This window comes from Pongo pygmaeus, chromosome 14 (assembly GCF_028885625.2).
Source record: "Pongo pygmaeus isolate AG05252 chromosome 14, NHGRI_mPonPyg2-v2.0_pri, whole genome shotgun sequence".
Lineage (NCBI taxonomy): Eukaryota > Metazoa > Chordata > Mammalia > Primates > Hominidae > Pongo > Pongo pygmaeus.
This window is the reverse complement of record NC_072387.2, coordinates 30,894,348-30,906,310: the sequence shown is the minus strand read 5'-3', so window position 1 is coordinate 30,906,310 and position 11,963 is coordinate 30,894,348. Positions and strand designations below refer to the sequence as shown.

The 11,963-nt window shown below is 50.3% G+C and overlaps 1 protein-coding gene across 1 annotated transcript; it reads right to left on the bottom strand.

The window, feature by feature from the left end:
- Window positions 1–2,090: 2,090 nt before the first annotated feature.
- Window positions 2,091–11,108, bottom strand: LOC129011947 (group 10 secretory phospholipase A2-like). The gene is made up of 3 exons (XM_054447354.2): window positions 9,518–11,108; window positions 5,182–5,332; window positions 2,091–2,345 (listed from the first exon to the last, which is right to left on the bottom strand). Exons 1-3 carry the CDS (start codon window positions 9,612–9,614, stop codon window positions 2,237–2,239), a joined length of 357 nt encoding a protein of 118 aa, XP_054303329.2. The 5' UTR covers window positions 9,615–11,108; the 3' UTR covers window positions 2,091–2,236.
- Between the last annotated feature and the right edge of the window lie 855 nt (window positions 11,109–11,963).

The window sequence follows — 11,963 nt, the reverse complement described above, 5'->3', positions numbered from 1 at the left end:
ATTGCTTCTGCTGTGAGTCTTCTCTCCCCAACAGGCCTGTAAGCTCTTTGAGGCCAGAAATGGCATCTTCTCCCTGTCCTGATTCCTGTACCTATCCACACAGGATAAGGCTTGTAAGGACCACTCAAAACATTTTTGAATACATGAGTGATTGATGTGATGAATGATTTCAGCAAGAAATGACTGAAGCCAGGGCGGTAAGAACACAGAGGCCAGCTCCATTCCGCCCCTCTCCATCAAGTTGCCACTCCAACTTGACCCAGTGGAATTTAGGCTGGTACCAAAATGATCAGACTATGACTTTTTTAAAATGAACACTTAACCTAAAATCCCAAACCTCCCTTAGCTCTGGCTTGGCTGCTAATCATCTGGGGTCCCTTTATCCTGGAAGGAAACTCTCTAGGCTCTGGTCCACATGCATAGCTGAACCCCAGAGGGAGAGAAATGGATGATGAGGCTTGGGGAAAGCGTGTGGAGGCCTCCTAAAATGCTATGGGACAGGGGTAACACTCCCTCTGGAGGGTCAGCTGTCCTTTAGTGAAGATGTTCCTTCTGATAGTACAGAATTCAAAGGCCCAAAGGATTCAAAGGGTCCAGCAAGTTCTGTAGACCCTACCCACTCCCAGCCCATCCCACAAAGTCAGTGAATGTGGAAATACTTTAAAGAGATGTGAAATGCAAGGTATCATCATTACTGTATGAAGGAAAGCCTCAAATAGAATATTATAGTCATAGGTATTTTCCATACATTTATTTATTCACACAGTCCTGCATTTGTGAACTTTGCAGAAAAAGATAGTGCAGGCTCTGGGGTGACAGTGCCTGTGTTTGAATCCTGACCCTGGCACTTTTTAGTTGTATGACCTTGAGCAAGTTATTTAATTTCTCCATGCCTCACGATATGCATTAATAAAATGGAGATAATAGTAGTACTGCTTCTGTCACAGAAGTGCTCTGGGAATTAAATGAGCGAATGTATATATGAGTGTGTGGTTTAGTTCCTAGACACATTACATATTCAATAAATGTCAGCAATTACCCACCTTACCTTCATGGCCCATCCACTGCACATCTCTCCCCCATGCCCACACAATTAATGTTGCCACTAGTTGCCCAGATTCTCCATGAATACCACCAGGCCTGGTACAGAGCAGCATTTCATGCTGCAAAGAGATCGGTGCCCTCTGACATTTGACTCTTTACAATTACTATTCTCTTGGGGCACATTCTCAGCAAGCCAGAAAAAAGTACTTGATAATCTAATTTATGTGGAAGTGTTATAGACTTATAAATGTCTATATTCCTTTTGAGGTACAGAATATTTTGTCTTTAAAAAGGAACCTAAAGCTAGCAATGCCTCAACAAAAAGAGATTAAGGCAAGAGCAATGGAATTTCAGGAACAGTTATAGATCAGGCCGTTAGGTGTTTTTAAATTGAATGAGGAGAGAATCCTGAGTGCCCAACTCCATGGACAATCCTCTTTCTAATTCAATACAAGAAGGCAAGAAGATTCTAGAAAGAATTTCAAGGTAGGTGGATGATCTAGTTGGTTCACTGTTCCTGAAATTGGAGTCATTCTTTGTAAGGTAAGAGTATACAGGTACATCTGTATCTCTGTTATCCCCATCCTACAACTGAAGACTGCAGGGACTCCCTCTGCCCTGAACATCGAGGTCCCCATTGGGCCAAGGAACCTCAAGCTCATCCTTCCTGAGCACTCTTCAGGCACAAACCTGCAGAAATCTCCACCATTTTCTCACCTCTATCCAAGGAAAACATCCTCCAACCAGGTGCAGCGAAACATGGTGCTAACAGCAGGAAGGCTTAACAGAGTTGTGCCTCCTTCTCTAGAGCTGATCATGTATGTACAGGAAACGTAAGAGGCCAGAGAAAATGGTACAGGAATGGTTGCAGGTCTATCCCTACCTCTAAGCCGCATCTCAGGCCCCATGCAAGGGTATTTCAGGCATCCAGAGAGAAGAGCTGGAACTTTGTTTTCTAGCTCTTCCTACTCACTTGGCTTCCAGAAGCTTTGGTATAACTTTCCTACCTTCATCATGTCGTATAACTTCACATGCATGCAACACACACAACCAAGACAATCATAGTAGACACAACAAATGCACAGCATGGGGCAGCAGCAGTTCTCGCCCCTGAATGGTGTAGATTTCACCTTTGCAGTAAAAAGGTATGAGCAAGCTGGGTGTGGTGGTGCATGCCTGTAGTCCCAGCTACTCAGGAGGCTGAGGCAAAAGGATCACTTGAGCCTGTGAGTCCGAGGCTGCAGTGAGCTATGATCATGCCACTGCCCTCCAGCCTGAGCAACAGAGCAAGACCCTGTCTCCTAAAAAAAAAAAAAAAAAAAAAAGATCAAAAAAGGCCCAGCTGGCCAACTCCCTCTTTTTGCAGAGAACTACACTGAGTTTTAGCAGAAGGGCATTTCTTGCCCTAGGTCAGAGAGAGAGGCTGTAACTGAATCAGGACTAAAACTCAATTCCTTTTTACTACCTTCTGCTAAGAGCTCCCTTTTACCGGGTGACTTCACACAGGTAATTTCTGGTGGTGGTTAACAGCAGATATCCAAAATACAGATAAGACTACAGTTGGAGGGTTCTTCCTGTCTTGACTTTATCCTGAGCCTCCGGAACAATGAAGTCTTGGTTATGTGCAGGATCCCAGCCTGCTTTGGTACTGCTAGCAATACCTTTTTTATTTAAGGGACAGGGTCTTTCTTTGCCACCCAGGTTGGAGTGCAGTGGCACATTCATAGCTCACGGCAGCCTTGAAATCCTGGGCTCAAGCGATCCTCCCACCTCAGTGTCCCAAGTAGCTGAGACTACAGGCACACTCCAGCAAGCCCAGCTGGATTTTTAATTTATATTTCCTTTGAGACAGCATATCTCTCTGCCACTCAGGCTGGAGTGCAATGGCTCAATCATCTCACTTTAGCCTTGAACTCCCGGGCTCAAATGATACTGCCACCTCAACCTCCCAAATATGCTACTACAGGAACACAAACTCCTTTTTTAAAGTTTTTGTAGATATGGGGTCTCACTATGTTGCCTAGGCTGGTCTTGAACTCCCAGGCTCAAGCAGTCCTCCTACCTCAGCCTCCCCAAATGCTGGGATTACAGGTGGGAGCTACTGTACGCCTGGCCTTATCTAAGCTGTTTCTCTGAAAATCCCCGTCTTGGGTAATGATTCCATTGGCCCCACCATGCCCTGTCCTGCCTCCCTGGCTGTGCCCAAACTTGGTCCCTGCCTGCCTGCCTCACTGTCTGGGTCTCGAGCTCCTGTGACACGACTCCTCTCTCTTCCTGGAGTGATCCAAGCCCTGCCACTTCCTGACTTTGCCCACACTGTGCCCTCTGCCTGGGGCAACTTCATGTCTGCCCTTTGTCCCTTAGGTCTCAGCCCAGGCACAAGCCCCTACCTCCAGAGGTCATCCAGGCCTCACCAGGCTATACCCTCTCGTAAAATCAGATTCCCTCCCTTCAGGGTAGGTTTATAATGAAACCCTCCTTAAAGGCCAGGTGCGGTGACACCCATCTGTAATCCCAGCACTTTGGGAGGCTGAGGTGGATGATCACTTGAGGCCAGGGGGTCGAGACCAGCCTGGGCAACATAAGGAGACTCTTGTCTCTCTTGTCTCTATAACAAATTTAAAAATTAGCTCACCAGGCCAGGCTCAGTGGCTCATGCCTGTAATCCCAACACTTTGAGAGGCCGAGGCAGGTGGATCACAAGGTCAGGAGTTCGAGAACAGCCTGGCCAACACGGCAAAACCCTGTCTCTACTAAAAATACAAAATTAGCCAGGCATGGTGGTGCATGCCTGTAATCCCAGCTACTTGGGAGGCTGAGGCAGGAGAATCACTTGAACCCAGGAGATGGAGGTTGCAGTGAGCCAAGTTTGTGCCATTGCACTCCAGCCTGAGCAACAGAGCAAGACTCTGTCTCGAGAAAATAAAAACACACAAAAAATTAGCTCACCATGATGGCACATGCCTATAGTCCTAGCTACTTGGGAGGCTGAGGTGGGAGGATTCCCTTCAGCCCAAGAATTTGAGGCTGCAGTGAGCCACTATGATTATGCCACTGCACTCTAACCTGGGCAAAAGTGAGACCCCAGGCTAGAGTGCAGTGGCATGATTTCAGGTTACTGCAACCTCCGCCTCCCAGGTTCAAGCGATTCTCCTGCCTCAGCTTCCTGAGTAGCTGGGACTACAGGTGCCTGCCACCACACCCAGCTAATTTTTGTATTTTTGGTAGAGACAGGGTTTCACCATGTTGGCCAGGATGGTCTCGAACTCCTGACCTCATGATCTGCCTGCCTCAGCCTCCCAAAGTACTGGGATTACAGGCGTGAGCCCCCACACCTGGACACATTACTTAATATTTCTGTGCCTTGGTTTCTTCATCTGCGAAATGGGATTCTTGTGAGAATGCAAAGGGATTCCCAGGGCAGTTCCTAGTGCATAGTTTGGCTGCCTTTGTGTGTGTGTTTGTGTGTGTGTTTAATATAGAGACAGGGTCTCACTATGTTGCCTAGGCTGGTTTCAAACTCCTGGTCTCCAGTGATCCTCCTGCTTCGGCCCAAAGTGGTGGCATTACAGGTGTGAGTCACCACACCTGGTCACTTTATATTATTATTATTTTTTTCTTTTGAGACAGGGTCTCGCACTGTCGCCCAGGTTGGAATGCAGTGGTGCAATCTCAACTCACTGCAAACTCCGCCTCCTGGGTTCAAGCAATTCTCCTGCCTCAGTCTCCCGAGTAGCTGGGATTACAGATGCCTGCCACCACACACAGCTAATTTTTGCATTTTTAGTAGAGATGGGGTTTCACCATATTGGCCAGGCTGGTCTTGAACTCCTGACCTCAAGTGATCTGCCCGCCTCGGCCTCCTGAAGTGCTGGGATTAGAGGAGTAAGCCACCGCTCCTGGCCAATTTTTTAAGGCAATGTAATCAGCCCAAGTCCAGGGCAAGGGGCAGCTGGTACCAAGATCTGGCCTCATTGGCCATGTTATCCAAGAGGCCTCTGCCTGCCTGCAAAGTAGTACTGCACACTGGGATCTCCCTGGACCAAATCCCAGCTTCAGTTTTGGGTACTTCCTCATAAGCGTTGACTACCCCAGAGTGTGAGGGATTTTGTGGCCTGGTCCCAGGCATGCACTCACCAGTCAATGGCATCACGGGGCTGGCCATGGCCTCCCAAGCCACAAAAGCAACCATATTTCATATAGGCGATGGGGGTTCGGGGACCAACACAACCCACAGTTCCTGCCAGTTCCAGGATCCCACGCCGGTACACATGTAATGTCCTGGAGGCTGGGGGGTAAACAAAGGTGACAGGCTGCAGGTCAGGGCTTCCCAGACCCCTGGGAAGGGCATTAGCGTGAGAAGAGCCTAGGTGTTACAGCCTGGCTGTCTGGGTTTGAATCCTACTTCCTAGCTGTGTGACCTTGGACAAATTCCTAACCTCTCTGGGCCTTGGTTTCCTCACCTGTGAAATGGCAGATAAGCTGACTTCAACTCATATGAACGAAATGAGATAATGAGTATAAAGCCCCTGGTGCATGAAAAGGCTATTATAATCCAGCTGGGCTTAGTGGCTCACACCTGTAATCCCAACATTTTGGGAGGCCCAGGCGGGCAGATCACCTGAGGTCAGGAGTTCAAGATCAGCCTGGCCAACATGGTGAAACCCTGCCTGTAGTAAAAATACAAAAATTAGCCGAGCATAGTGGTGCACTCCTGTAATCCCAGCTACTAGGGAGGCTGAGGAAGAAGAGTCACTTGAACCTGAGAGGGGAAGGTTGCAGTGAGCCAAGATTTTGCCACTGCATTCCAACCTGGGCGACAGAGCAAGACTTTCAAAAAAAGAAAAAAAAAAAGGCTAACTATTATAATCAACGTCCTCAAGGTAGCCAAGAAGGGAAAAAAGAGTCATGCATGAAACGTTTGTCCAGTTCCCTGTGTTGGGCACTGGGCATCACGGATGACCCTACAGGTGTCTGTCACCAAGGTGGGCTCCTCTGTGGCAGCTCCCGGGCCCTGGCACTGCCCTGTGCTCATGACTTCCCCTCCAGACTCAGGCTCAGGGCCCTTGGTATCTCCTCTTATTTTCACTGCCAGACAAGAAGGCCCCTTGGCCTGAGCCCAGCCATTTTTCTAGATCTTGGCACAGCTCGGACATGTAATGGTGCCTAATGCATGTGACTGGAACCCCTGCACTGGACATGTAGGAAAGGAGGCCAGCCGGGAAATGTAACCCCACATTCCCACAGCCAGCAGGATCTCAAGCAGAGGCTTCAACCCAGGTTTCTGACTTGCAAACCAGTGCTTCTTCCTCCTTACACAGTAACATTAGGGGAAGGTGGCCTTCGGGGTTGCCAGAGCCGAGTGGTACCAGCAATAGAGTGGAAACACTCACACACAGGCTTGCCTGCTTCCTGGGTTAGGGTTAGGGTTTATACGGCTCCGGGAAGTTGATGCATTGTGTTTGATCTTTTTTTTTTTTTTTTTTTTTTTTTTAGGCAGAGTCTCATTCTTGTTGCCCAGGCTGGAGCATAGTGGTGTAATCTTGCTCGCAGCAACTTCTGCCTCCCAGGTTCAAGCAATTCTCCTGCCTTAGCCTCCCAAGTAGCTGGGATCACAGGCGTGCACTACCACGCCCAGCTAATTTTTGTATTTTTAGTAGAAACGGGGTTTCACCATCTTGACCAGGCTGGTCTCAAACTCCTGACCTCATATGATCCACCTGCTTTGGCCTCCCAAAGTGCTAGGATTATAGGCATGAGCCTCTACGCTCATCCTGATCATCTTGTCTCTCTTTTTTTTTAGAGACAGGGTCTTACTTTGTCACCAACACTGGAGGGCCGTGGCACAATCATAGTTCACTGCAGCCTCCAAATCCTGGGCTCAAGCGATCCTCCTGCCTCAGCCTCCAGACATACGGGCATGCACCACCATGCCCAGCTAATTTTTAAATTTTTAGTAGATACGGGGTCTCACTATGTTGCCCAGGCTGTTCACAAACTCCTGGCCTCAAGTGATTCTCCTGCCTTGGCCTCCCAAGGTGCTGGGATTCCAGGCATGAACCACCATGCCCAGTCTCATTTCTGTTTTATCTTGAACAGTTTTCATCACACTGACTTTTTTGAGAAGTCCAGGCCAGATTTAAATTCCATTTTGTTTTTTAATCAGTGGAAAAAGTGGCATATTTATGTTGGAGGACAAAGATGAATCAAAGAGGAAGAAAATGTAAAACACATTTGGGGCCAGGCGCGGTGGCTCATGCCTCTAATCCCAGCACTTTGGGAGGCTGAGGCAGGCAGATCACCTGAAGTGAGCAGTTCCAGACCAACCTGACCAACATGGAGAAACCTTTTTCTACTAAAAATACAAAATTAGCTGGGCACGGTGGTGCATGCCTGTAATCCCAGCTACTTGGGAGGCTGAGGCAGGAGACTCGCTTGAACCCGGGAGGCAGAGGTTGCAGTGAGCCGAGATGGTGCCGTTGCACTCCAGCCTGGGCAACAAGAGTGAAACTCCGTCTCAAAAAACAAAAACAAAAACAAAAAAAACACATGAAAATAAAATGGCATTTGCAGTTGAAAGCTTTGCCTTCCTCTCTGGATCGTCACTCTCCCAGCAGCCCACGCCTCTGCCTCAAACCTCCATGGCTCCCACGAGTCTGGATAAAGCTAAGGAGTCTCAATGCACCCCAAGTCCTGGGGGTAGTCAGCCCCTCTCACCCCTCCCTCATCCTCTCACACAAGAGTCATTTACTCTTCCTCCAGTTATGCCCCCTCACGCAGACACTCTGCTGCTCAAATGCCCTCACCCCATCCTCAGCCTGCTCCCAGGCCACCTCCCTTCAGAATCCACCTTGCCTGCCAGGTGGCCATAGGGACCCTCGCCATACTGTCTGCTTGTGGCAGTGCCCTCCGGCATGGGGTGTCTTCCAGAGCAGATCTCTGGCCAAGCGCAGTGGCTCATGCCTGTAATCTCAGCACAATCGGAGGCCAAGGCAGGTGGATCACCTGAGGTCAGGAGTTCGAGACCAGCCTTGCTAACATGGTGAAACCCTGTCTCTACTAAAAATACAAAAATTAGCCAGGTGTGGTGGCGCATGCCTGTAGTCCCAGCTACTCAGGAGGCTGAGGCAGGAGAATCTCTTGAACCCGGGAGGTGGAGGTTGCAGTGAGCCGAAATCGTGCCACTGCACTCCAGCCTGGGCAAGAGTGAGACTCTGTCTCAAAAAAAAAAAAAAAAAAAAAAAAAAAAAAAAAAATGCTGAGCTCTGATATAAGCTGCCCTGGCACACAGTGAGCTTCCAGAAATGGTCCCTTGACCTCTAAATCCATCAAGACCCAGGGAACACACCCTCTCTGAGCACCCTGACAATGTCCCAGTCCCAACACCATACCCTGAAGCTGTCCCCAAAGGTTCCCCTGCCACCCTCCCTGACCACTCTCTGGTATCTCAGAGCCCTAGCAACAGCCCTATAGAGGGAGGGTTCTAGGCACGGGGCGGGCATCCAGCACTGTGCTTATAACCAAGCCAAACACTCCCTCTGTGCCAACATAGGTGGGGCAGGTCACGCTAGGGTCTGTTTGCCCTGTCTGCCCGCTGCAGCCTCCTCGGGGAGGGCCAGGGTTGTCTGTGCATCCTGTGAGCCCCTGGGTCTATGTGCACATATGTGTGTCTGTGCGGCTCTGTGTGTGTGTGTGTGTGTGTGTACACGGCTCATCTGAATTGTCCTGAGTGCGGTCCCGGGTATCCTTGAGCTGTGTGTGCTTGTGTCCCCCTAGCGGTATCTCAGTATTTTTGCCTGTGGGAGCCGCACACGGCGAGCTGCACACCTGAGGGCCAGGTGAGTCTGGGGCTGGTGCTGTGCCTCCGCATCTGTGTGCTGGCAGTGTCTGCATAGTACTCTGCAGGTACATGTATCTGTGCACCCCAGAAATAGGCAGTCACCCAGGGGACCTCTCTACAGTGACCCCAAAGGATGGATAGTGAGATAGGGGCAGTATGTTCTATTTTTTTTTTTTTTTTTTTTTTGTCACAGGGGTTTCTTGTACAGGGGCACGATATATTCTTCTCCCACCACCAAGCCGGGCCTTTCTGCCCCTGCTCCTCCCACCCTCTGGTGTCTCACATCTCAGGGACAGGTGAAATGAAGGATAAGTTCGCGGACCCCAGATCAGGACAACCGGGAGGGTCCCGGGCTGCCGGAGAGGGTCACAGCCGGTTAGGGGAGGGAGCCAGGAGAGGACTCTGCACCCCTGGGGAAGGACTGGGCTAGTTCTGGGTCCCTGGGAGGAGTGAGTGGGGCGCCCTGCAGAAGGCTGGGGCGCACAGTGTGGGTGAGCATTAGAAGAGCGAGCTGGGGGCTCTAGGGCAACTAGGAACTTGGAGAGGGATGGGAGGCAGGGCTGCTGGGTCCCTAGGAAGGGCTGGAGGAATCCCGGAACGCCTGAGTTCCGGGAAAGCCCCTTCCTCACTCACCCTCGCCGGACCGGGGGCCAGGTCGAAGCAGCAGCAGCAGCAGCGACGGCAGCAGCAGGAGCAGCATGATTGGCAGGCACACAGGTAGTGGACCCATCGGAGGGTGGCAGAGGTGGGACGGTGCTGCCGGGCCACCGGAGGCACCAAGCCCAGGGTACACACACCCCGGCTGCCACGCCCCGGCCCGGCCCCCGACTTCACCTTCCGTCGGGGCCCAGGCGGAGGCAGCTAGGGGCGGGCACCTGGGGCGGCGCAAAGGCGTCCTGATCTCTGCATCTTGGCCACTGAAGGGGCTGGAGAGGCCGCGGGGCGCTGAGGACAGGACCGGGAGTCAGGCCCAGGGAAGTCTCCTCGGAATAAGGGAGGAAAAGGCGCTCTTTTGATGTTATTATTCCCCCAGCCCCTCCCCCGCTCACGTGGGCGCCCAAAGGGGACAGAAGACTTGGAGGAGGGGTAGTCCTGAATTTACTTTAACATTTTATTTTATTTGGCCGGGCGCGGTGACTCACGCCTGTAATCCCAGCACTTTGGAAGGCGCAGGCTGGCGGATCACCTGAGGTCAGGAGTTCAAAACCAGCCTGGCCAATATGGCAAAGCCCTCTCTACTAAAAATACAAAAATTAGCCGGGCATGGTGGTGCGGACCTACAATCCCAGCTACTTGGGAGGCTGAGACACAGGAATCGCTTGAACACGGAAGGCGGAGGTTGCAGTGAGCCAAGATCACACCACTGCATTCCAGCCTGGGTGAGAGCCAGACTCTGTCTCTTTCTCGCTCTCTCTCTCTCTCCCTCTCTCTCTCTGTCAGTCTGGAGAGAGTTGATTGTCCCCGGTCAGTCTCTCTAGTCGAGAGAGAGAGAGAGACAGAGGCTGGGCACAGGTCTCACGACTGTAATCCCAGCACTTTGGGACACCGAGGCGGGTGGATCACCTGAGGTCAGGAGTTCGAGACCAGCCTGGCCAACATGATGAAACTCCGTCTCTACTAAAAATACAAAAAATTCCCCGGGTATGGTGTTGGGTGCCTATAATCCCAACTACTCAGGAGCCCGAGGCAGGAGAATCGCTTGAACCCAGGAGGCAGATGTTGCAGTGAGCGAAGATTGCACCACTGCACTCCAGCCTGGGCAACAAGAGCGAAACTCCATCACACACAAACACATACACACACACACACACACAAAAAATTAACCAGGCACGGTGGCACGTGCCTGTAGTCTCAGCGGCTCAGGAGGCTGAGGTACAAGAATCGCTTGAATCTGGGAGGCAAAGGTTGCAGTGAGCCAAGATTGCACCACTGCACTCCAGCCTGGGTGACAGTGTAAGACACTATCACAAGGCCGGGCACGGTGACGCATGCCTGTAATCCTAGCGATTTGGGAGGCCGAGGTAGGTGGATCACCTGAGGTCAGGAGTTCGAAACCAGCCTGGCCAACATGGTGAAACACTGTCTCCACTAAAAATACAAAAAAATTAGCCGGGCATGGTGGTGGGCACCTGTAATCCCAGCTACTCAGGAGGCTGAGTCAGCAGAATTATTTGAACCCAGGAGGTGGAGGTTGCATTGAGCCAAGATCGCGCTATTCCACTCCAACCTGAGCAACAAGACCGAGACTCTGTCTCAAAAAAAAAAAAAAAAAAGACTCTGTCTCAAAAAAAAAAAACGAGAAGTCTTGATCTGTGATCTTGGGAAAAGCTGCTCACATCAAGGATGCCATCTTCTTCCGGTGAAAAACTTCCCTTTTGTGAGATTATGAACCCAAAGTTCAAGGTCCTAAAGTTTTGCTGTAGTGTGGATGGCAAGGACATTCTTTCTCTGATGTTCTCAGAAGATCCAATCTTCAGGTTCTAGATTGTGAAGGAATTGATTGTCCCCAGTCAGTGAGCCATAAAAAGCTTTCAGTACCTGGTGAAAATACTCTGTACCATAATGATCTACTGTTGTAATATCAGCCCTCCTGCATGGGAAAGCAACCAGAAAACATGCATCGAAAATGACAATTGACAACTGAAATGTTCAAACGGCCCATGAGGTAGCCAAATGCACCTGAAGCTTTGATTGTCTTCCCAGGAACATGGATTTGACAAACGAAACATTGGTTGTGAACTATTTTAGCAATTTATAAGTCAGCACACCAATACATACTTAATTTAGATCATTTTATCTTTTCCATGATGAGTCATGGAAGGCAGAGCCCTTTGTTTTTTGTTTTTAGACAGAGTTTCATTCTTGTTGCCCAGGTTGGAGTGCAATGATGCTATCTCGGCTCACCACAACCTCCGCCTCCTGGGTTCAAGCGACTCTCCTGCTTCAGGCTCCCGAGTAGCTGGGATTACAGGCATGAGCCACCACACCCGGCTAATTTTTTGTATTTTTAGTAGAGATGGGGTTTCTCCATGTTGGTGAGGCTGATATCGAACTCCTGACCTCAGGTGATTCACCCGCC

Bases quoted from the DNA above. Each gene is read 5' to 3' on its own strand.
- LOC129011947 (XM_054447354.2), bottom strand. From the start codon at position 9,614: ATGGGTCCACTACCTGTGTGCCTGCCAATCATGCTGCTCCTGCTGCTG. The intron at 5,333-9,517 runs GTGAGTGAGGAA...TTTACCCCCCAG, and splicing joins TGGCCCCCGGTCCGGCGAGG to CCTCCAGGACATTACATGTG. The intron at 2,346-5,181 runs GTGAGTGCATGC...TTTTTTTTTTAG, and splicing joins CCCCGTGATGCCATTGACTG to GAGACAGGGTCTTGCTCTGT.